At 42.4% G+C, this 22442-nt stretch overlaps 2 protein-coding genes across 2 annotated transcripts in view; one reads left to right on the top strand and one right to left on the bottom strand.

Moving 5' to 3' along the window:
* rsph14 (radial spoke head 14 homolog) overlaps nt 1–22442 on the top strand; it is a gene marked incomplete at its 3' end in the record, with an annotated part of 194723 nt that overhangs the window by 17010 nt on the left and 155271 nt on the right.
* Nucleotides 219–22442, bottom strand: part of gnaz (guanine nucleotide binding protein (G protein), alpha z polypeptide) — a 63378-nt gene continuing 41154 nt past the window's right edge. Inside the window, exon 2 of the mRNA XM_007908725.2 lies at nt 219–2116. Within this exon, the coding sequence (XP_007906916.1) occupies nt 1772–2116 (345 nt within the window). The 3' untranslated portion in view covers nt 219–1771. The remainder of the gene's footprint in view (nt 2117–22442) is intronic.

Below are 22442 nucleotides of genomic sequence, written 5' to 3'. Positions count from 1 at the left end.
AGCTGTTCAGGGAAGAGCTGAAGAAATCTGGCGAGCAGTGTGAAAGGGGTATGGAAAAATTCCATACTCTGCTCAACACCCGCTAAAGTGGACGTAAGCAAAAGTTGGACAAAAGAAAAGATTTGAAATATTCAAATACATTTTGAATAGTGTTTTAACCTATTTTGTATTCTGAGGTTGTTTTTTATGACAAAATTACGTTGATGGATACCATGAAGTAAAATTGGACACTGTTATAATTTTTATTAGAGGCAAGTACTGCTTCCTGTAGATCACCTTCACAATAATGGATACAACACATTTTACCCACTATTAACATTTTATTTCATTCCTTCGAGTGAACAGCTTTTAAAATCCGTCTCAAAGCCCTTAGCTGGAGATTCACAAACTGTACTAGACTTTGTATATGTGTTGTTCTTTACATTTTAGAGTGTGCTTTACATTTTCTAATGTATTTACATACTTCAGTCGTGTGAATGTTCCGAGAAATATAATGGTCTGGATAAAAAAGAAAATGTAATGCTGCCTGCCGAGCATTTCAAGTTTAATTATAAATGTTTGTCTGATTTAGGCAATGAGCGCCTGCTATCAAAGGCGGCGGGTGAAAATATTCTTGGTGGGGGTTGGGCGAGAAAAGCTCAGTTTAAGGGTATATCTACTTTAAGACAGGTAAGCAGTTGGCTTGACTGATAGGTCTTTTGGCCAATCAGAGGTGAGGACTTCCCGTCGAGCAGCTTGCAGGACCAGGTGGGTGGGGGTTACCGATGAGTTGGGGAAGGGGCAAGAGGTGGGCCCTAGGGTACCATGTGCTGGGGCTGCTCGGATGACTGGCTGTGGTCCTCCTCAGGGCTTTCCCCTCCCATCTCCCCTTAAAGAGGTGAGCTGTAGAAAGATGTAGGGGGTGAGCCCCTCTCGTCCTAGCCACCCGCCATGTATGCCTGCTATTATACCCCAGAGAACAATTCAGCTGTCTCAGCAAGTTAAAACAAGTATTAGTGATGTCAATACAGTTTACGGTTCAGTAAAACTGCCTCATTGTCAGTCAGTGGTTAACAATTTTCTCCATTTTCTAACAAAGTAAAATGTCTGTAGAGCACAATAGTTTCCACAGTTGGTGTGTTGTTCTTGTTGCTCTTCCCTGTAAAATTTCTGTACTGAATTATGGAACCGGGTAAGTGATGCATCTCCATTGTTGCTTGGCCACTGTCATGTAATTTCAGCATCAATTGTACCAAGAATGACATTTTGTATAATTCAGAACAGAAACAGAAGAGGAGACACCACATGATATTTATACCTGGCAATTTAAATATTTAAATTTTAAAAATTCTCTTATAAGTATTATTTCCTATTTACAAGGAGCCAAAGAATATCTGATCCTTTTTATTTTTAAAGAGCAGAAAATGACTTTTGCCTGCTTTTGCTTAACTGTCTTTGCAGATTGTAGGTGCAAAGTCATGAAAGTCATGGAGCTCAACAAGTCTCTGCATACATGCTATAGTTCATTCAGGTTGAATAAAAAGGAGGTTAACATCAGAGATCACAGTGTTTCTCATGATTCCTTACTGGAACTCATGATGCTGGATTGTGAATCACTAGAATGTAGTGAGTTAGTTATGCAATTCAGTGCAGTAGCTCAGACTTTATCCAGTTATAGCCATCATGGTAATTTCCCTTGCCCTCCCTTGGTGCCATGCTGTCTTTTGTGTCCAATCATTCTCGACCATCTGAATTCCTTTGAGGATTTTGTTCGTTTTAGCAGCAGCATGGCCTAGCACAGCCCAATGTATTTCAAGTTATTCTGAATAATCACATCGGTGACTGCATCAAAGACAAACTGGATATTACTGGTGTCTGTGGCACAGGTGAAATGGGAATAGATCTCCTTGGTTTCCTTGTTGCGGTTGAGGTCCTCAAACTGCCGCTGAATGTAGACGGCTGCTTCTTCATATGTGTTCTGACCCTTGTACTCCGGGAAACACACCGTCAATGGGATTCGTTTGATCTTTTCTGCAAGCAGATCCTTTTTATTCAAAAACAAGATGAGGGAAGTGTTGATGAACCAATTGTTGTTGCAGATAGAATCGAAGAGACGTAAACTTTCAGCCATTCGGCTCTGAAATGAGAAAGGATATTTGATGAAAAATGGAAAATTTATTCAGTAGGAATAGGAAACAAATCAATTGTTTTCTTAAAAGATAACAGATTTTATTATAGTTAAATCAGCCGATAATAAAATATTTTCTGTTATTCATCCATTGAGTTAACTTTTATTGCATTTAAGGCATATGCTTTAATTTGGGATATGGCTCTTTAAAATTAGTGGCACTGGAAAATTTGCTGCATCTACTTTCATTTCTTGCATCACAAGATAATATCTTTTGGTGAAATAATTGCACGGTTATCTGAAGCTTTTACTAGATAGTGGTGATTTGGAGGTTAAAACTGTAATGGACCATTAAACTGGAGATGAGAAACCAGAAACCAGAAAGGTGTAAATAACTCACTATTGTTTTAGCCTTAAGCAGTCCTGTTTTGAAATTGCTGTGTTTTAGGTCAATAAAATAGGGATGTCATTTTATAGTTTCAAAAATGTTCTGATATTGGAAAGGGATGAGCAGTAGGCCTTCATTTTTACATACTTAAAACAATTTGGTGGGGAGAGAAGATTTGATATTCCAACATTTCAAACTTTAGCTTTGAAGGCTTTGAAAGTTAACCACCACATGTAAAGCAAAACTATTTCCAAATGGAAAGTTAAAGCTGAATTCTGAATGCCTTATTTCTTTTACAAGAGTGGTGTAGATGAAGAAGGCCCTTTGGCCCAACTGACCTAGTTCCTCCAAAAATACACACCCTGCCATCTTCCTATCATAGCACCAAACTGCTTATTTAAATGTGTCCAGGATCCTGGTATCAATCAACCTTCCTGATAATCTATTCCAGACTTAGAAGAACAAAAGGACATATATTTTGAGTTCTGTCTTGGTGTATCCTACTTTTTGGGATTTTCTCAATCCCATTGAAGATTCTCCAGATAATATTGGTCATTCATTTCATGGCTGTTTGGCAGATATTGCTGTGCACAAATTAGCTTCCGAATTTGCAAATACATAGTCACGATATGTTACTGTACATCCTATTAAGTGCTCTGAGATTCTCAATGACATAATAAAGTTCTATACCAAATTAAAATGCAGGGATTATTTCCTTATTTGCAGGAAAGAGCTTCAAGTCACATCAGTAGTTCTTAACATTGATATTTATGTATATTGTTTTTCATCCTTCTTAGAGAAGGCTTTGCAAACTTCAAATTCACATAATCCACACCTTCTACCCTGCCATTAGCCTTGGAACACAGTGTGGTGTCCAGTACCTCTTAGTTCTGGACACCAGAAGAAATTCCCCTCTCTTTTCGAGTAGTCTTCTCTGTCTCCTTGTCCTCCTCAACCTCTCTGCTGCCTTTGACACTATGGACCAATCTATCCACCTATCACCTTAACCTTCAAGGTTCTGTCAGATCCTCTGTCTCACACCGGCTCCATTTTGTCTCCACAAATGGCTTCTCCTCCAGCCTCCACACTGTCTCATGCAGTGTTTTCAGGGTTCTATCCTCGGTCCCCTCCTCTTCACCCTCTATATGCTCCCCCTGTGGTGACATCATCCGCAGACATGGGGTTAACTTCCACATGTATGCAGATGACACCCAACTCTACCTTTCCTCCTCTACCCTTAACTCCACGACCCCCGATGTCCTGACAGTCTGCCTGTCTGACATCGAGTCCTGGACGAGAGACAACTTTCTTCAGCTCAACGTGCGCAAAACTGAGGCCCTCCTGATTGGCTCACGTCTGCGCCTCCGCACCTCAGGCGCTGACAGCATCAGCATCCAAGGCTGCACTCTCCACCTCTCAAAGCCATCAGGAACCTCGGGGTTCTGTTCGACCCTGAGCTGTCCTTTCTTCCTCATATCCGCACCACAACTGGCACCGCCTTCCAGAATGTCAGACATCAAGTCCTGGATGAAAGCCAACTTTCGACAGTTGAATGTCAGCAAGACTGAGGCTCTTCTGATTGGCTCACTCCAGCGCCTCCACACCTCAGGCACTGGCAGCATCAGCATCCACCTCACTGAGCTAGTCCGGAACTTTGGCTTCTTTGACCCTCAACTGTCCTTTCTACCCCACATTGGTGTCATGACCCACTCTGCCTTCCCCCACCTCCGCAACATTGCTGGATACTGCCTCACCCCTCAGGCTGTCAAAACCCTCATCCACGTATTCATCACATCCAGGCTCGACTACGCTAACTCCCAGCTTGTCAGCCTTCCCAATTCTTCCCTCCACAGGGTTGCAGATCATCCAGAACTCTGTAGCTTGTGTTCTCCCCTGCATCAGACTCCGTGACCCCATCAACCCCATCCTCATCCGGCTCCACTGGCTCCCCATCCCTCAAGGGAAAGAGTTCAAAATTGTCGTCCTCAACTTCAAGGCCCTCCACGGCCTTGCCCTTTCCTACCTCTGGGACCTCATGACCTCATATCAACCTGTCCGCTCCCTCTGCTCAGCAGGCTCTGGCCTACTCCACCCCACCATCGGTGGCTGAGCCTTCAGCCTTTCTGCACCCACCCTATGAAACTCCATCCCATATTCCCTTCGCCTCGCTCGCTCCCTTGCCTCCTTCAATGCATGCCTCAAAACTCTCCTTTTCAACCGAGCCTTTGGCCACCCTCCTGCCCTCCCTGCTCTCTCCACTCCTACATCCCAACCCCGAGCTCGGATCCAAATCCCTGCTGTCCAGCGCCTTGGGATGTCCTCCCAACATGAAACAACAACAATAAAATTACATTTTCAGCCGGGAGGAAGTCCTAATGTGGGGCAGGGTTGGGATGAGGGAGGGCAGAGCAGTAGGAGTGCAGCTGAAGGCACGGTCTCCAAATGAGGGGCTTGAGTCATGCCTTGAATGAGGCAAGGGAGCGAGCAAGGCGAAGGGACTGTGGGTTGGAGCTCCAAAGGATGGGGGGGCAGAGAGGCTGAAAGCCTGGCTGTCGATGGTAGAGCGGGTCGGGAGACATGGAGCAGGCCGGAGCCTGCTGAACAGAGGGAGATGACAGGCTGATAGGGAGTTAGCAGGTCAGCGAGGCAGGAGAGAGCAAGGCCTGGGAGGGCCTTGAACGTGAGGACGACGATTTTGAATTCTATCCTCTGAGAGATGAGGAACCAGTGGAGTTGGGCGACGGTGGGGGTGATGGAGTCACAGAGCCTGGTGCGGGAGAGGACACGAGCTGCAGAGTTCTGAATGATCTGAGTTGGGGAGGCCGACAAGAAAGGAGTTTCCATAGTCAAGCCTTGAGGTGATGAATGAGTGTTTCGGCGGTCTGAGGTCTGAGGGGTGAGGCAGTAGCGGAGTACGGCAATGTTGCGGAGGTGGAGGGATAAAGCAGAGCGGATCATAGCACGGATATGGGGGAGAATGAACAGTTGAGGGTCGAACAAGACGCCCAGGTTCCTGACTGGCTTGGTGAGGTGGAGTGTACACAAATTACATATAATGCCCAAAGGCGCTATATGTAATTTTGTATTGCATTGTATTGTATTATCTGAAGGACCATAGTTCAACAATGCAGAGTTCCCCCAGTGTCAATCTAGACTTGTAAACTCAAAGGTGAAGATATGGGGCTTGAACCCAGAATCAGAGTCAGAGGCAGGAATGCTACCAACTGAGGCAGGCTTACACTGAACAGTACTGCTGTAGCTGACATTACATCAGGAGGGAAATTATTGGCTTTCTGGATTGCAGGAGTTTGAGGGAGGGATGTGTAAAATCTGCCCGTGGGTTGGATTTCGGAAGGAGATTTAAAGGAACCACTCACTTATATCTTTGTGACTGGCCACCTCAATATATGCAGGCTGTTCTGTGACAACTGTGCACTTGATGAGCCTACCATAACGTTGCATGACGCACACAGTCTGCCTGAGACATGAACCGTGAAATGTTCCAAAGAACCCATGCCAATTAATTGCACTCAAGCGTCTCCAATTAAAGCTTTCTATGGTAGTGGTGAGAATTTTTTATCACCACAAAAAAATGCTCATCTAATTTATGGAGAATACATGCGCAACCATCACAGATTTATTGCCCAGATGACATGAGTTGCTCTTTCAGCATTCAGCATAGAAAATTGAACCCAACGTCTCCAGTGATCATATGTAGTCATACTTGATGCTGTACATGCTGCTGTTACTAAGCTTTATGGCTACCATGAGACAGTTTTCTGATGATAAATTAAAAGAAAATGTTTTGGTCTGCTGGGTGTCTGATACAAGCGGTCCTCCAGTACCAACTCCAAATCTGCCGATATTCTATCAGCTTGTCTGGCAGACATCAGGGCCTGGATGAGTGTAAACTTCCTGCAGCTGAATATGGACAAGACGGAAGCCATACTCCTTGGCTCCTGTCAACGTCGTTACTCCTGCGGATCTAAATTCCTCAATCTACCTGGGCTCTCCCTCAGACTCACCGAACCAGTGCGCAACCTAGGCATCCGGTTCGATTCCCAGCCGCCCGCATACTGACCCGGACCAAACTCCGTATCCGCATTTTACTAGTTCTGGCCCAGGCTCCACTGGTTCCCCATCACCGAACAGACCAACTTTAAGATTTTCACACTCGTGTTCAGATTCCTTCCCTCCCTGGCACCTCCCTACCTCTCCGACCTCCTCACTCCCCAATCCACCACCCGGCGCCTCCGCTCGACTGGCACTGGCCTCCTGCTCATCCCTCGCAACCTCTGCCCCACCATCGGAGGTCACGCTTTCAGCCACTACGCCCCAGACACTCTGGAACACTGTCCCTCGATCCCTCCGCCTTCCCCCCTGTCTCCCCTCTGTCAACTCCCGCCTGAAAACTTTCCTCTTTGACCATGCTTACGGCCACCTCCCCCCGGCTTGGAGTCAGGCTACGCCACTATTAAGCGCTCTGAGACGCTACCCTTCGTGGAGGGCCCTATATAACTGCAAGTTGTTGTTGTTGATGTATTGTTAGAATGGAATGCGCATGCTCTCCTTGGAGGGACACATCTTGCTTACCTAATTCCGGAATGTCTTAGGCACAGGTTGGCAAAAGCCAAGGCTTGTGGACCCCAGAGTGTGCATTGAAGTCTAACCAGCTAAAACCGCATGATTAAAAAATATAGTGATAGAGCAAATTACACAGGATCCCAGCATGCTTTAATACTGACATATGTAATCACATTGATCCCCTTTTTGAGGTTGCAATAAATAACATTTAATAGTTTGGAGCGTTTGCACAACAATTTAAAAATTTGGAACGACCTTGAAGGGATCCAATGACTAAAAAGCACTACACGAAAACAGCTTTTTGCTATGAAGGACAATGAATTATTTAATGAAGACTAAATGTAGTTGTAATGATATACATACAAAACAACCACGAATCCAGAGGGAATGGCCACAACATGATGTTTTTCTTGATTATTAAATTTGGACCTAGAATAAATACTCAATGTGGAAAACAAAACAAAACTATATTTAAAAAACCTGATGTTTGGTCCTGATTATTGCTTTAAATAATGAGTCATTTTTAAGACCTTTATTGAAAAGCTTTCAAATTTATAGTGCAGGAAAAGACCATTATATTTAATTAATTAATTGTAAATTACCTATAATAATCCTTGCATTTGATATAGTGTCTAAAGATAATTCACGAGCAAGCTCACGAAATAGATAGCAGGTACCAGGAACTTCCTGCAAGCTTCATTATCGTCCGACTTGAGTTCCCAAACCAAACTACCGAGAGTTCCACCTAAGTATAGTTGGAGTATGCATGCTCCTTCCAAAGGGACACACCCTAATTAACCTAATCCTGGAGAATTTAGATACTGGTTGGCAAGAGCTAAAGCTTGGGCACCCCAGAGTGTACTTCTAAGTACTGCTGGAGTTTAACCAGCTAAAATCATGCAACTTAGTATTGCATACAGAGAAAAGCTTCCCGCTCTTTGTACAGCAAGGACCAAGTTGGGACTTTGGTTTTCTGGAGTCGAGTGGAAAGAATTCCAGCTCCCAGCGACTAGTATTGTTAACCAAGCTAGGCTAACTTATCTGTCATTTATACCTTACACACTGCCTAGCTCAGATACCAGACCACTGAAATTGTAACACAGGATCAACACATTCTCTCATTAACAGAAATCTGAACTGAAGCAGGGACCATGTTTCTGTTACTATTGCCAAGCAGGAACTTGTATTTTTTTATATAATTACAGGATCAATGAGTTACTGAGCCGGAAATGTATCTAACTCGACAGTAAATCATTACTACAGTATTTTTTGACTAATAGTGATGGCCGAGAGGGAGTACAATAAAGTGCTTCCATTTTGCACAAAGAAATTATGCAAATGTTATCAAAATGTACTGAATGGTCTGTAACTACATGTAGTAGTTATTCCAGAAACAATTGAAATTCTGAATGTGATTCAGAAACTGTTGAGTGTAAATTGAGTCCACTAATTCATTAAACTATAAAAATTATTACTTGCATTTGATACATCACCTTATGATGTTGAAGCATCTGAAAGCATTTCAGAGTTTTCAGTAGAGTGTAGTGACTGTATATTTGTAGGTGAGCTGCTAATTTGTGCACAGCAGTGTCCCATAAACAGTATTGGCACAGTTGAGAGGAAGGTCTTCATGCGTGATCTGAAGATGGGAAAGGAGGGTCCAAGGCGGAGGGGTAGAGGAAGAGTGTTCCAGAGTTTCAGGGGGTAGTGGATGAAAGCGTGGCCACCAATGGTGGAATAGAGAGCATGAGGGACATGCAGGAGGCTGGAGCCAGTTGAGTGGAGGCAATGGTAATGGATTGAGGAGTAAGCAGGTCGGAGAGATAGGTAGGTGGCAGGGCATGAAGGCATTTGAAAACGAGTGTGAGGATCTTGAAATCGATCCATTCGGCGATCGTGAATAATAATAATAATCCTTGCATTTGATATAGCGCTTGAATCAGTGGAGCCTGGCTAGAACTAGTGTGATGGGGGTATGGAGTACAGTAAGTGAGTAAGTGAGGTCAGTGGGCAACATGCAGAGTGTGAAAAAACTAATGGTGTGGATTATTGACTGCTAATTATCTGCCTTATCTCCCATTTATTGCAAATAACTGTTTCAGTATTGTGTGTATAAGATGAAATTATCTAATGTTTTACTGCACTGTACATTACCTTAGTTTATAGCTTGTATTGAGATATTTCCATAATGCGTTTAACACATTAGAAAAAATATTTATTGTAATAAACCTTGTATTTGATAAAGAGCCTTATCACAACGTTGAGCCATCTCAAAGCACTTCAAAGAATGTACTGTAAAGCGGGTTTTCTTTTGACTGTGTGTTTTGTGGGTGAAACACAGCAGCCAGTTTGCAAACAGCAATGTCCCACGAACAGTCATGAAATGAAAAGACCAATTTATTTTATTTTCTTATGTAAATATCGAGGTGGGGAGGAAAACTGTTCACTGATTATCATATCCTGTACTATAACAATCTTACTGTCTTGAGCTAATGCTCCTAACTGAGGACTTCAGTGTACGAAAAGAACCTGTTTAGCATGAGCTGCATTATATAAATTAAATTAAAACTCTATGAAACAGTACAGTGTGACAAGTATTTGCATGGCTTCCAACACGAATCTGCTATCTTCCACTAGCTCATAAATTTAATGGCTGCCATAGTTGCATATACATAGGGAAGACTTTAAGCAAGGTTCATATGTATGCACGGTTCACTGTTGTAATATTGATAATTTATAACTGAGGGGCAATAGAAAACTTTCCCTCTGTGAGAAGGTGTGAATGATGCTGTTAATTATTGGTATATCCTTCACAAATACCTACCTCTGACTCCCCTTGAATCAGATTGCTCAAATACTATTAAAGCAATCTGATGAGGAGAATTGGATTATTTCTGATCTCTGGGATTAACAGATAGGGATCAACAGAGGGATTTATCACCCAATATCTATAATCAGATGATGTGCAGAGATATAGAGACAGCACAAAGATATGGAGAACCCATGAGCAAAGTAAAGCTCAACAGAGCCTAGTCAGCAGGGAGCATCACACCTTTGCGATTGTGCTCACAAAATTCAATGATGAATTGAAGCAAAAATTAAACTGTGATGATTTAGTCCTGTGGATTATCACTATCGGAGGCTGAGTCTACAGCAACTATTCCTTTAACCTCTGGAACTGCCTTCCTTTACCCCTCCATTACCTTCTTAAACTTGACAAACAAGAACTTTTAATAAACTAAACCAAAGCCATGCTGGAACTATGATTGCTGTAGAGACATCAGCCTCCAGCAACTGCTAACTCATGCTACTTTTAGGAGGGAAATTATGCGTATTTCATGAGCTGGTCTGATTGATCATCCTGATCATTTTGTTGGCTTCTGATCTCATGATCTCAGTTTGCAGATTCTTTGTTACATGGTCAATGGTACACCTTCGAGTGAGCTTCAACTGAGGTTCACTTCCCGATATTGGCATCAGCAGGATTATTGCCTGGCTTGTATGGGCTCCTGAGCCAAATATTTGACATCAATAAAATGGTTTAATATCTTGGTTTCCTTGAAGGTGGTCACCCTTGTCTTCGGGTGCCCAAGAACACTTGAACCCACAACCATGAGGGTACAAATGCCACCATGAAATGGTTAATAATTAGCAGTCTGAGCATGTTGGGTTCCATTGTGAAGAAGCTGACCTTCGTGAATCACTCCATGTTTCCTGCCAGCGCTCAAGATTTTTATATCTTGATACCTTTAATGACCACGCTTCACATGACTTGCACCTCACTGGATCAAACTATGGTCTGCCTTCTCTCACTGTTACTAGGAGGCCTTCTGCATGAAATCCCACTCCTAACATCATTGTAGCAGGAATTGGAGTGGTAGAAGTGTGTGGTTATTTTTTTTTAACTCAAATCCATGACCTTTCAATGAACTAAACTGAACCATGAGTTGGAACAACGATAGCAGGAGATCGTCCTCTGAGGTCCCTTCAATGAGAGGAATTCTCCAAAGTCTCCTCACTCTCAGTGGGTTTGACTGCTACACTGGGCTCTCCAGTTAATTCCCTGGCGGGGTTGCTGTGACTGGGCCCGCTGAGGCAGATCCGACTGCCAGCTGCAGTAGCTCTAGCGTCAGGGGAACATCCTGTTCAGCTTTAGATGCGCTGCACAAGGATTCCACTATGTATGATGTAGTCAATCTCTGAGGACTCCTTTATGAAATGAAGTATATTACTCAAAGCTTCGTCCCACTGGCTTGGGTTTACAGACTTTGGTCAGTCTGGATTTAGGTTAGAAATAGTATCAAGGTCAAGAAGATGTGCTAGTCCAGTACAATCAGTTCTTTGAGGTTTACACCAATCACATGTTCCCTGTGACCCTCCTTGCCACAGTCATAAAGCAATAACAAGACAACATTGTGGAAAGAGTTGTCAACAATGGCTGATAGCACATGAAACACTTGCACAAGATGAAATGAAAGTAATTGGTTTAAGCGCTCCGAGACGCTGTCCGGTGTGAAGGGCGCTGTATAAATCATAGAATTATAGAATTATACAGCACAGAAGGAGGCCATTCTGCCTATTGTGTCTGTGCTGGGTCTTTGAAAAGAGCTATCCAATTCAATCCCACTCCCCTGCAAACTTGTCCTCCCAAATAATTATTTACTTCTCTCTTAAAAGTTGTTATCGAATTGGCTTCCACCAGCCTTTCAGGCAAATGCAAGTTGTTATTTTTCTTTATATTTATAGTATTTAATGTTTTTCTTGCTTTGCTAAACTTCATCCAAGAGTAGTTCCGACTTGCTCCCTCCTTTCTTTCAAGGCACGTCTCAAACTGCACCCAGAGCTGGCTGGGAGACAGAAAGCAGAGAGTTCTGGTGAACGGCTGCTTTTCTGACTCGAGGGAAGTGTACAGTGGCGTCCCCCAGGGATCGGTATTAGGACCACTGCTCTTCTTAATATACATAAATGATCTGAACTTGGGTATAGCAAATACCATTTCCAAGTTTGCGGACAACACAAAGTTAGGTGGGGAAGTAAACAGTAAAACCATTTCCACTGGTGGTTGTGTCGGTGACTCGAGGTCACAGATTCAAAATAGTCTCTAAAGGAAGCAGAGGGGAGGTGAGAATACATTTTTTCATGCAGCGAGTTGTTCAAATCTGGAAAGCATTGCCTGAAAGGGTGGTGGAGGCCGATTCGATAACTACTTTTAAAAACGCGGTGGAAGGGTATTTGAGGAGGACACGTTTGCAGGGTTATGGGGAAAGGGCTGGGAGTGGGATTGACATTAACTGCTCTATTCAAAGAGCCGCACAAACTCGATGGGCCGAATGGCCTCTTTTTGTGCTGTACGATTCTATGATTTGACTGTTCTTCCCCCTCCACAACCCCCTCGGTTCCTACTTCCAGCTCAGGTGCCCATCCAGTAACGTGAATGCACTTTGCGACGACTTTACGATGTAAAAGCACCCCGGGACGCTACCCTGCATGAAGGGCGCTATATAAATGCGAGTTGTTGTTGCTGAAAAGCACTATATAAATGTAAATTGTACTGTTGTATTGCATAATTTTGATTCTAAAATGGCATTTTACAAAATTCATTGTTGGAGGTTATTGCTGAACTTGTTTGTCTCTCCAATTGATTCGATCAATGGCAATTTTGGGGATATTTAGACACTGATGATTTTTAATGGATCTTTATCTTATATTTATCCAGCTGCTTAGTTATCCAAATGAGATATTGGTTTTGTTGATGTTGGGGGTAATTTTTCCTTGAGGATACCCCTCATAGATAGCATTGAAAAAAGTAGTTTGAATTCAAATAGTTAATAATACCATTCATGTAAAGAACTAAGAGACTTGTGTCGACTGAACAAAAGCAAAAATACGTGTACTCATGACTGAAAATTTTGTTAAATGCATGGCTTGATCTCCAAGAGAAACTGTGTTTTTGTGTCATTCACTTGGTGCTGTTTTGGCCTACAATATACAGCAAATAACGTGATAAAGCTCTCTACCAACAACAACATTACATTTGGATAGCGCCTTTCACGTCAAATACAAGGATAATTATTATTAAATCCTGTGCAGCAGGATTTAATAATACCCAAAGTGAAAGGTACTATATTAAATATAAGAATTTGTGATTATTTTTATTATTTGGAATCTATTTTAGTATAAAGTGGCAATTCTTAGAGAACAGAAATTCTCCTTTTTTTTGTCAGAGCACCAGTAGTTCATCATTGTTGAATGATCAATGGACGTCCTCCCGACGTGAAAGGTGCTCTATAAATGCAAACTTATTGTTGTTGTTGATTAGTGAGGGCTGGTTGAGGAAGAGGAGAGGCTGTCTACATAATGAGCACAAAAAGCAACGTGGAGAAAACCTGAGGCAATTTTGGCTTTTTAAAAAGTAGTATTTCAACTGAAGTCTAAGAGAGTTTTAAAACAGGAAAGAATTGAGCAGTTTTTAAAATGGGTACAATGTTAAGCATTTTCATTGTACATTTTTAATTTTATAAGTAGTTAATATTGTACATTTTTATACTTTCTATAAATAAATCTGATAGCTTGTTTTAGTTTAACTCATGTGGTAATACTCACCGCTGATGTAGAACAATAGAATATAAAAGTTGAAATACTACTTTTATAGTTAGTATCATGCATGGTAACCAGAGCAATAAGTTCGAGATAAGTAAAAGTGCAATTTACTTATCTGCATTTAATGTACTTGATATCTGATCCTATTTTCCATGAGAAGCATTGTGATGGGAGCATGCGTGCAGAAAATGTAATAGTGGGGACTGACTATTTACCTTAAGTGTTTGTTTTCCTGACATACATTTGACAAATGACACACCAGTTAAGATTGCTAAGTAACATGCCTCAAAGGCATTTTGGATGTTCCTCTCAATCTTCATTATCTGTAGCTTCATTATCCATATATAATGAACGTGCTAATGATCCTTATCTGAAACTTTGTCGCATGATTCCTTAGTTGCAGAATTGATATTCATCATGTGTGTCCTTGATTTGCTGTCCCATGTTTGCATACCATTGCATTGAATAGCTGCGGAAAGGAATTTTTTGTAGCGTGGCCTTCGTATGCTGAGCAGTTTGTTGTTTGATCTTACTGTAGTTCTTTTGTGCAATAGCCTGAACTCGGGTCTGAAGAAGATCGACTTTCTTTTCATTCAGTAGTTGTGTAATGATTGTCTGGGTGCCTGCCCATGGGACTGAAACATTGTGACACTCATTTAATGCTTTTGGGGAAGTCGGTTTTGATGTTAGTGATGTTTGTACAGTATTTTTATGAAGCAAGATCAATATGCTTTGTGCACTAGTGGGGGCATGAGCACAGACTGCATTTATATTTTGGTGCTATGTCAAGGTTAAGAAGGGAGGATAATTATAATCTGGAAATATTTGATTTCTAAATACTAATATGTAATAATCTGGGACACATAAACACAACAGTTATGGTTTGAATGCAATCATTTGAGACTAAAATCTTCAGCAACAAATTGGGTGAGTGTTGTTTAGGGTTGTGGGTTTCCACATTCTGAAGGGTGACTCTGAAAATGTGGACAGGGAACATTTGTAAAGAAATACAGTGGAAGCTGCTTAAACCAGACAAATCAGGCAGGCTGTTTTGTCAGGGTTAAGCGGCGTCCGATGTTAACCGAATTTCTCTTACCTATTCCCGCCCAGTTGAGGAGTGGTGGCGCCACTTCCTCCCTCCCATTGCCGTTCCTATTGAATGGGCAGGGAACCAATTAACAGCGGCTCCGAGGTGATTGACAGTCTGAAGCCACTTGTGATGGGCACTCCACCCATTTGCAAGTGACTCCAGCTATCGATCAATCAATCGCATTTGACTCCTTCCGTTTCTTGCCTTGTTTCTGCCCCTTCACTGATTGACAGCCTGAATGGCTGGAGTCCACTGTCAATCAATCATAATTTAATTCCTTCTATCACCACTCCGGAGTCGCTCACTCATTGGAGCTGCTCGAGTCACAGAAGGTGCCAGTGAGTAGACTCATTGGCGACCAGCACAGTATTTTGTCCGGATTAACCGGGTTTTGGTCTGAATTAACCGTCATGTTTGAAGCAGGTGACAATACAAATGAATTGGAGCCGGTTGTTTTGTCCTATTTAGCTGGCGCCTGGGGTTAACCTGTGTCCAGCTAAAGTGGATTCCACTGTTTCGTCCACAAAACACACAGTCAATTCACTTTACAGTATATTCTGTGCAGCGTTTTGAGACGTCTAGAAGATGTGATAATGCTATATCAAATGCAAGGATTATTATTATTATAACAGCCAGAGAAGTACAATATACTCTCGATTACTTGTCACTTTACGGGAAAGGGCTCAGTGACAGATATCTGGAGTAGCGAGTTAGGCGTATAAATAAATAAACAAACAAACAAACAAATAAATAAAGGCACGCACGCATGCTGTCGGGATATTGACAGCGTGATGATTTAAGTATTAGTGACAAGTTAAACCAGGATTGAGTTATCAGGAGTTTACTGTATGTTCATTTGATGGACATCAATTCTCTCTAGTGGAGAGAAGTGGACAGGGGAGTCCACATAGTCCATTTTGTCACCAACAGCCTATAGAATGTAATATTTGTGTGGAATCTATGCACTTAACATTCATTGAACTTCCTCTGTCTTCCATTTTAATGGTCCTATCAAAAACTCTTATGAGGAAGGTTAGATGTGATCTCCCTTTCACAGACCAACACTGAGTCTCTTAGTCATCTCATACTTATAATAATCATAATAAAATTGGTCATTTTCAATCCATGACTGTTTGTGGGACATTGCTGTGCGCAATTGGCTGCCGCGTTCGCCCACAAATATACAGTCAATTCACTTTACAGTGTGTTCTGTGAAGCGCTTTGGGACGTCCTCCCGACGTGAAAAGCGCTATATCAAATGCAAGGATTATTATTATTATTATTATTATTATTATTATCCAATTGCTCAGTTACTCTGTCCCTGATGATGGATTGTAATATTTTTATTCTAATCTTGAATGATAGTGGGATTAGAGGACTTGTAATCTCACAGTATTTTGAATGCATAGATCTTTGGAAGGCCCATCACATCCAGTCTCAGGAAAATGTCCCCTATCCAACACTAACTTGATGTCTCTCCTGTTGTCAGCCACCAAATTTCATCCCTCCTCCCCCAAAACAAAAGAGTTTGCCAGAAACCCCCCAAGATCAAACTAGGTGAGGGTGGGGGGGGGGGGTAGGTGTGTGTAGGGGCAGGTGGGGGGGGGGGGCAAAGTCATTCTGGAAAATTCTTCCCCAACTCCCAAAGCCAGTTGACCGAGCTTCAGGTTTGAACTACCAGTAACATGAGAGCCTATCTAATGGACCCTCTAGTCTGCCACACTGTAGGAGAAATGTCAGCGTGACATATTTCGGTGTAGGCTCCCGTCCAATTGTAGGTTCAGCTCTCCCACACATATCTGTGTAGACTACTCTTTAATGACTCAATACGATTGGCAGAGACTTAGGAGCTTGTTCCAGATGACCATCACCCTCCATGTGAAGAAATGCTTCCTCCAGCCAGAAGAGTCCTTTTTCTAGGTTGAAGGAATGATCTACTTCTGGAATATGTATTGATAATGCAGATATTGCCATCTGTCATTACATTAAATGCTTGCAGAATCTTGAAAACCTTGATAAAATTGCACCTGAGTTTCCTCCCCTCCATTCTTAATAGATCCAGTTGTTCAAACTTTGAGAAGTCCTCTGGGTGATAGGATCAGCCTGGTGGCCCTCGCCTGCACTACTGTCTCCAAATCAGTTATCATGTAGCACTCAGACCTGACCACTGTACTCAGAGAGATATGGTGTCAGAATAAACTCCTTCAATTTATATACAACAACAACAACAACAACAAGATTCCATTTATAAAGCGCCTTTCACGTCAGGAGGACGTCCCAAGGCGCTGCACAGTTGGGTCATGACCCGAGCAGGGGGGAAATGGTCAGGGTGAGGGGAGGGAAGGGAGGGAGCAAGGAGGGGGAAATGGTCAGGGTGAGGGGAGGGAAGGGAAGGAGTGAGGAGGGGGAAGAGAGTCGAGAGGGGAGCTGAAGGCACGGTCAAAGAGAAAGGTTTTGAGACCGGCCTTGAAGGAGGAAAGGGAGGAAGCGGCGAAGGCACTGGGGGATGGAGTTCCAGAGCCTCGGGGCTGAGAGGCTGAAGGCCCGACCACCGATGGTAGGGCGGTTGGGGCGGGGGACGTGGAGCAGACCAGAGCCAGAGGAACGGAGGGTACGGGCAGGTAGGTAGGGGGATAGTAGGTCGGAGAGGTAGGAGGGAGCGAGGCCGTGAATGGCCTTGTAGGTGAGGATGAGGATCTTGAAATCAATCCTCTGGGGGATGGGGAGCCAGTGGAGGTGAGCGAGGGTGGGAGTGATGTGGTCGCGGTGTCTGGTGCGGGACAGTACACGAGCTGCAGAGTTCTGAATGACCTGCAGCTTGTGGAGGGAGGTGGCGGGAAGGCCGGCGAGGAGAGAGTTCCCATAGTCCAGCCTTGAGGTGACAAAGGCGTGGACCAGGGTTTCAGCAGCGTGAGGGGTGAGGTAGTGCCGTAGTCTGGCGATGTTCCGAAGGTGATGGAAGGCGGTGCCAGTTGTGGTGCGGATGTGAGGGAGAAAGGACAGCTCAGGGTCGAACAAAACGCCGAGGTTCCTGACTGGCTTTGAGAGGTGGAGAGTGCAGCCTTGGATGCTGATGGTGTCAGCGCCTGAGGTGCGGAGGCGCTGACGTGAGCCAATCAGGAGGGCCTCGGTTTTTCGCACGTTGAGCTGAAGAAAGTTGTCTCTCGTCCAGGACTCGATGTCGGACAGACAGCTGTCAGGACATCGGGGGTCGTGGAGTTGAGAGTAGAGGAGGAAAGGTAGAGTTGGGTGTCATCCGCATACATGTGGAAGTTAACTCCATGAATTCTAGCACTCAGAGGGATGGCTCTGTCAATTGCTGCCTCACACTATTTTTGAGGCAGCAGAGCGTGATCAATGATCATCCCTTCAATAATAATCAGTTCAAATAATTTAAAAAAAAGTTAGTCACTCAATCCACAACTGTTTGTGGGACGCTGCTGTGCGCAATTGGCTGCTGCATTCCACCCACAAAATATACAGTCAATTCACTTTACAATATATTCTATGAAGTGCTTTGAGACATCTCAAAGACATGATAAGGTGTTATATTAAATGCAAGGTTTATTATTATTATTGTGGGACGTCCTCCCGACATGAAAGGCGCTATACAAATGTAATCGTGTTGTTGTTATTTAAGTCTCTTGCTTGATCAACTCAGGAAACCTCTTTTGTGTGGTATCTTGTCAAATCTTTTTTTAAGATCAGGTAAACAATGCCTACCTTGATTTAGCATCCACCAACTTAGTCATCTCCTTGAAGAAACCCACTGAATAATTTAGGAAAAGCCACGTTGACTGTGATAACCTTTGTTACCTCAAACAATGGATTCCTTCATCAGGCCTTCCAAATGTTTCCCTAATACTGAAGTGGCACTCATGGGCCTGTAGTTTATAGGTTTAGCTTTGGTTTCCTTATTGAAGATGGGTACCATGTGCACCATTTTCCAGTCTTTTGCAACATCACCATTATTAGGTAGCTGTTGAAAATACGAGCCAGGGTTTGCAAATCATCTCTCTAAATCCCTCAAAACTCATGGGTGGATCCTGTACTGACCCAGGGAATGCATTCCCTTTAAGCCCCTTGATTTTATACATTACAGTCTTCCAGCTGAACAGTGGGCTATTCATCCTTTCCTTTAGCCACCCCTAGGCTATTTTCTCTATCTTTTTGTTGAATATCAGAGAATTATCTGTTGGCCAGGTTGCCCATACCTTCATTGGCACTCACCAGGTTTCTGCCTCATCTTCGAGGGACCCTAATCAAATAAGTCTCCAATTTAATGAGATCAAATGAGCTGAGTTTCCTTCATTCAAACCAATCTTGTGATCTTATGCAGCTGGGAAGTAGTTTGTCTTGTTTCAGTTCCATTAGTAAATCCAATATAATTTTTCTTTAATCTTATCCCCTGTCTATTTTTCCTCCAAACAAATATCACCAGTCTTCCTAGTACTGGTACCATACTTCCTATGGTTTCAGAATTTAATACTGTAGCGGCCTCAGACTGTAGGAAGATAGAACAAATTCAGATTATATCACTAGAATTCCTCAATTGGTTTGCTTTATGACAAATCACAAACTCCTAGACAGTTTCAGGTCTATACACAAGTTTGCAATGCATTTGTACATTGTGGTGTAAATTCAAATAATCTCACTGCATTTTAGATTAGGCACTTCAATACAGTTTCTCTTCTCAGAAGGCTCTATATGAAGATATTTGGCATGACATTTACTACATTTATTGGCCAAAATACTAAAACTTCAATGAAATCACCCATGCAAATGACACCTGTCATATAGAATAACAGACAAGTATTTGTTTTAATAACATAATACTGGTCAGGGTTAACCCATTTAGTAATGTGAACTCAAACATGTGTATTTATCCAGTCATCATACCAGGGACTACATCAGGTTGATAGGTCCTGGCATTAAACATCACAGTAACCTTTGAGTTTGCTATTTGATTGTTTGATTGTCTCACACTCGTGTTCAAACCCCTTCACTCCCTGGCACCTCCCTAACGCTCCAGCCTCCTCACTTCCCAATCTACCACTCGACGCCTCCGCTTGACTGGAACAGGTCTCCTACTCGTCCCTCATACCCTCTGCTCCACCATTGGGCGATCGCGTTTTCAGCCACTATGCCCTGAAGCTCTGGAACACTCTCCCTCAATCCCTCCGCCTTGGCCCCTCTCTCCCCTTTTTCAAATCCCGCCTGGAAACCTTCCTTTTCAACCGCGTTTACAGTCATCTTCCCCCCTATCCCAATCAGAGTCAGGCTCTGCCACTGTTAAGTGCTCTGAGACGTTACCCTGCGTGGGTAGTTGCATTAGCGATATTTTGGTAAACTATCATCAGGATAATTAATTGAAGTAAATTTCAAAATGAAAACTAATCATGGTTAGTTATGTTAATGGTATGTATCCTAAGTCATGTCACTGAAATTAATTTGCAATACACATGATGCAGGAGATATCTGGGTCCTTCCCACAAGGGAAACAATGTAATGTAATACCGTTAGTGTTCTAATTCTCTCTCCCCCCCCAATAAAATAGTCTACTGCTTTCCACACTGTATTTATTACCTGGGAAGCTACTGCTTTTCACACTATATTACTAGAAGAAACCCGTTTCTGGACTTTCCCTGTATTGCTTTTGAGCTGCCTACCAGAAGGTGAACCAGACATTCCTGGGACAGCTTGTGCTCCCCATGCTGCAGTCACTGCTCTTTTCATAAATTATGATTGGATTGATTCTTCTGTCAAGTCATTTTAATGTTAGTGAAATGAACCTCTGAACGAATGTCAGATTTAAAGGTTGAAGAATACATCACAAAACAGAAATTTTAACATCCTGCTTTTTGGATTTCAGAACACATCCTTTGAGAACACTAATTCCAATCAGCTCTTGTGCTTGCAGCTCTGAGAGCCATGCACGCTGAAAGAAAACTAATGTCGGATCATGTTACCGGATAAAATGGCAGTATGAATTTGTATTGAACATTTTACAGTAGTCATTTCTGTTTAGTTCATACCACTGTATGATACTGTGTGCATATACACTTATGTTTATAGGGGTGAAGTAAATCTCAATAAGATGTGCAAATGAAATAACTTTTAATGTATGAGAGGACATTGGGGTTTATTTTGTGCTCTTATTTGAAATCTGGAGTTAATCATGGGAAGATGTACAGTACAGTAATTGTTAGAAGATATCGTATGGGTAAACGTTGTGCAGAATGGTGTGTCAAGAATTGTTACACGTAACAAAATTGGTTCAACGAATAGGAATGCATCAATGTCATTAACAGGACACAACATAATGGACAGGAATTAGTAAAGAATGATCTGATACAGAGGTTTTGGCAGGAGTTCAGAATGGGTTGCTACTTTGCAGTAATTTGTCTTTCAGGGGAGAGTAATAATGGGCACCATATTTTAGTTTCAGTTTACATACCAAAATTATGAAACAGCGCATGAAATGTACAGTTCCACTATTTCAAAGATTTAGTGTAGAACAAGAAGAAAAATATTGTGTAATAAATAAGTATATGTCAGAGGAGTATAAAACCAGGCAATTGACATTATATTATCATTGTGCAGAATGAAAATAACTGAAGATATTCCATTTTGTATTGTCAGAGTCCTTGATTTGATTGTGTTCATTCAAGAATTAAATCCTGTTGTATCTGTGAAATACATTGTCAACTTCTGAAAGACCTGGGTCTTAACCAGGTGCCCATCTCTTCACAGAAGCAGTATTTTAAAGGGACAGGGTCTCAAATTGGAGATGTAACTATCAGGACTGTGCAAATTACTCAATTAATTGATAAAACATTAAATCTGAAACAGGAATTAAATGTAAAACAGTTTAGTGCCAGTTTCAGAATCACTAGATTGATATCAACTCTTGGATATTCAAGGATCTCTCCAAGCCATTTAACATATTCTGGGAATTCTTCATCTTTTAGCTAAGGTGGTGGTTGCATTAAACATACGTCTGCTACTTTATATTCTTATATTCCAACAATTGTTTAGATATATTGAAGATTTTTTTCCTAAAGGACATTACTGCTATCTGTGGTATTGTGCTTTTGTTACAGGTTGTTAAGTTTGTAAGGTCGAGTGCTTTCCCAACATGACTGAATCAGAAGGCATAATTAAATTCTCAATAAGACTACTTCAGACGTGTCTCAGATATGCTGGTTTACAGATGAAGCACTTGTGCTGAACACCTACAAGTTGCTAGTTTATCGAGGTTGCAGCAACATTTAAAATGGCTCCATGTTCTTTTACACATAAAGCTACACATCTTCCCTTAACTGTTATGGCCCTGTACAACCTTAAACATCATGTAATGGACTTCCTCTCCTACTTCAGCATTGCTACCTCCTTCCCTCCCTGGCCTCCTTCAAGACCCTCCTCTTCAACTGTACTTTTGGTCACCCTCCTACACCTGCCCTCTGCTCCCCACCCTCCAACACTCCTGATCCCAACCACCAGCTCGGGTGCGGATCCCTGACTGTCCAGCCCTTTTTGGACGTCCCTCCTGATGTGAAAGGGGCTATATACAAATGTAATTTGATGATGTTGTTATCAAGGTTTCAATGCAGATTTTCTATATGAAAACCATTTTTGAAAAGTATTGGCCGAGAACATGAGTTGTATTGCAA

This window comes from Callorhinchus milii, unplaced genomic scaffold (genome assembly GCF_018977255.1).
Source record: "Callorhinchus milii isolate IMCB2004 unplaced genomic scaffold, IMCB_Cmil_1.0 Scaffold8, whole genome shotgun sequence".
Classification (NCBI taxonomy): domain Eukaryota; kingdom Metazoa; phylum Chordata; class Chondrichthyes; order Chimaeriformes; family Callorhinchidae; genus Callorhinchus; species Callorhinchus milii.
The sequence above is the reverse complement of the archived record's forward strand: the minus strand, read 5'-3'. Positions and strand labels throughout refer to the sequence as shown.